This window comes from Vicia villosa, unplaced genomic scaffold, assembly GCF_029867415.1.
Source record: "Vicia villosa cultivar HV-30 ecotype Madison, WI unplaced genomic scaffold, Vvil1.0 ctg.000089F_1_1, whole genome shotgun sequence".
Lineage (NCBI taxonomy): Eukaryota > Viridiplantae > Streptophyta > Magnoliopsida > Fabales > Fabaceae > Vicia > Vicia villosa.
The window spans coordinates 6,330-9,274 of record NW_026705008.1 but is presented as its reverse complement, the minus strand read 5'-3'; the positions used below and the strand labels follow the sequence as shown (position 1 = coordinate 9,274).

Below are 2,945 nucleotides of genomic sequence, written 5' to 3'. Positions count from 1 at the left end.
CTTGCCCTATACTACATTCAACATACATGCGCGTATTTATTTTAATAGTAAAAGTGGTATACAATTATTTACGACTAGATCTTAAAAATATTATAAAACACACTTGAAGTTTTGAACTAGAGGTGTGCAAGACCGGATTCGGTCTTGCAACTTAGCTCAACCCAATGGGTTTGTTCTGACATGATCCTTAGAAAAACCATGAAAATAATTAGGATTAATTTCTTTACAAGACGTGATTTGTTAATCTTGAAACCTATACTATGTTGATTTTGTCTTATGAATAAAAAAAATTAATAAATTGATCTTTTTCAAAATAAATATTTGTATATTTGTGACTTGTCTTGGGACTAACTGGATTTTGTCATGTCCGCCCTTATTAGACTCATATCTCATTGAGTTTTACCCAGTTTGAGATAGGGTTCAGGTCTATATATTATCATTGAGTTAATACCTTATTTTAGTCAAAAATAACTAATTGGTAGAGAAAGCATACAAGTGTGAGTACACAATAGAATTTATTATCATTATTCATTATGGTAAATATCTAAAAGTAACCATAAGGGCACTAGGTACCCTTTTTATTACAAGTTACATTTAGTCTTTTATTATTATTATTATACATATCAATTGAAACTTAGTTGATACTTAGGTGATTGATCAGGCCTAAAGAGTCCAAAGTGTTTCTCAGTTTCAGCACCTCCCTTCTGATTTTCATCAAACATGGCAAAAAGATAAGTCTCAATAGGTCCATTAGGCCTCTTAGGAGTCCCACCCTTAGCATGCTTAATCAAATTCCCATAATATGTTCCAGCATTTCCAACACTAGCTCCAGGTCCACCTTCAGATGGCCATCCACTTTCAGACACAACAATCTTCACATTAGAACCCCCTACCTTTTCAAGAGCAGCATAAATTGAGTCCAAAATTGCATCAAACAAATTTTGGTACCCAACTTCATTATTCCCTTGTTTTGTAAACAAAGCATAGTCAAGACCAATGTTTTGTTGGTTATTAGCATATGCAAAATAAGGATACACATTAGCAAGAAGTGGTAAACCATTGCTAGCTAAAAAGTTAACAATAGGCCTTATGTAACCAACTGAACCGTCGCTAAAAGCGCCGTCGTTTGGTGGGTAAGATTTTCCAATTAGAGTTGTGTCTATCGCGGTGGACACTTTAATTTGTCCTAAATTGGATGAAGTTATTGCGTTTTGAATGTTTTGCAATGCGGGAAGAACTGAACTTGCTTCCGGTGAATCTGCATGAATTTCGTTCCCTACTGCAATGTATTTGATTTTAACACTTGGTGAATAGGGTTTTACGTTTTGGTTGACCCAATCAGCTGCGGCTTGAGCATTTGTGAGTGATTTAAGAACGTCGTTTGGGATGCCGAGGATTACTTCTATGTTTGAATTTTTTAGGGCTTTAAGTGCATCTTGATCTGGATTGAATAAGCGGATTTTGCCAATTCCATTTGATTTGTATAAATCTATCACTACTTGCTTATTTGCTGGGAGATTATTTCCATTTCCTCCATAACAAACGCCTACGGATTGTGCACCTGCATGTTTGATATATATTCATATTAATAATTGGATCAAATACCAAATGTTTGACAAATAAATGATAGTATTGAAATTATTTTTCATGATGAAATAAATAGTAACAAACCCGTAAACTCTACTGCAGTGGAAGATAATAATACTCCAATAAACACCAATATGATAGACATGGTTGTGTTTTTGATTATATAAAATCTATTAGTTTGCAACCTATATATATAGGCATAGTGGACCAGTATATATATCCAAGTTCTACCAAGTGATCACTATATGCCAATGGAATTATTTAAAATCTATGCAAATTGAGGTTGAGGGTATCACAACACCATACATTACAGATGGCTTTGACAAGTCCAGTTTGTGATTCAGCCACATAAACATGACGAGAACTCTGTGACGTCACTTTTCTTTGTTTGCATACCTTGAAGTTAAAAACAATAATGTTTGTAATCTGCTAGTTGCGTTTGCTCATGTTGGGGTCTCTCTTAAAACCTTAAAATTTTCAATACAAACAATAAGGTGGTCCTTGTGACAGACTGGACTTAAACTTAATAATTAGACTGTGGTAACATGTCTGCTTGGTATGCACTTGAGTTTTTCAATGACAAATATAATATATAAATAATAGAAATAATAAAGGGTTCCTTACAACTAGGGGTGGCAAAATGAGCCGTGGCCCGCCGGGCCAGCCCGCGTACCCGCCAAAAAATGGCGGATTGGGTTGGGATTTTAGGCCCGCCGCTCGCCAAAGCCTGCCCCACCAAAACCCGCCGCTCGCCATAGCCTGCCCTGCCAATGCCCGTCGCCCGCTAAAGTCCGCCCCTCCTCTAAAATTCTCTTTTTTTAGTTAATTCTAATAATTCCAATTCTTGATGGTTTATTTTATATATTTATTTGTAAATATATGTAATTTTTTTTAAGTAAAATTTGTTAAAAAGTTAGTTTTATAAAAATTGTTTTAAAAATTAAGTAAAAAATTTAATTAAAAGGTAAAAAAACCCTATTAATCTATTAAAAAAATGAAAAAAAAATATATAAATAAAAATAGGCGGGTAAGCCCGCCGCTCGCCAACCCGTCATCTTGGCGGGGCGGGTATGATTTTTGTGCCCATTTTCACTTGGCAGGCATGCCCGCCCCACTCGTTTTTTGGCGGGTTTAAGGCGGGGCGGGCGGCCCGTTTTGCCACCCCTACTTACAACAAACACCAAAAGCATAAGAAGTGTTCGGAAATAACTAAAGGAAACTTTTGTATGTTACTCTATTTAAACAAAAATCAATTCTGTTAAATTTAATTATGTTAAAATCAATTATATCAAATTGAATTCTGTCAAAATCAATTATGTCCACTGTCAACCCAAACACATAATTGACTTTTTTTAAAA

General features: G+C 35.0%; 1 protein-coding gene across 1 annotated transcript; it reads right to left on the bottom strand.

Moving 5' to 3' along the window:
• Nucleotides 1–498: 498 nt before the first annotated feature.
• On the bottom strand, nucleotides 499–1,823 carry LOC131623871 (glucan endo-1,3-beta-glucosidase-like). The gene is made up of 2 exons (XM_058894869.1): nucleotides 1,672–1,823; nucleotides 499–1,561 (listed from the first exon to the last, which is right to left on the bottom strand). The coding sequence occupies exons 1-2, from the start codon at nucleotides 1,730–1,732 to the stop codon at nucleotides 624–626; spliced, it is 999 nt and encodes a 332-aa protein (XP_058750852.1). The 5' UTR covers nucleotides 1,733–1,823; the 3' UTR covers nucleotides 499–623.
• Nucleotides 1,824–2,945: the final 1,122 nt, after the last annotated feature.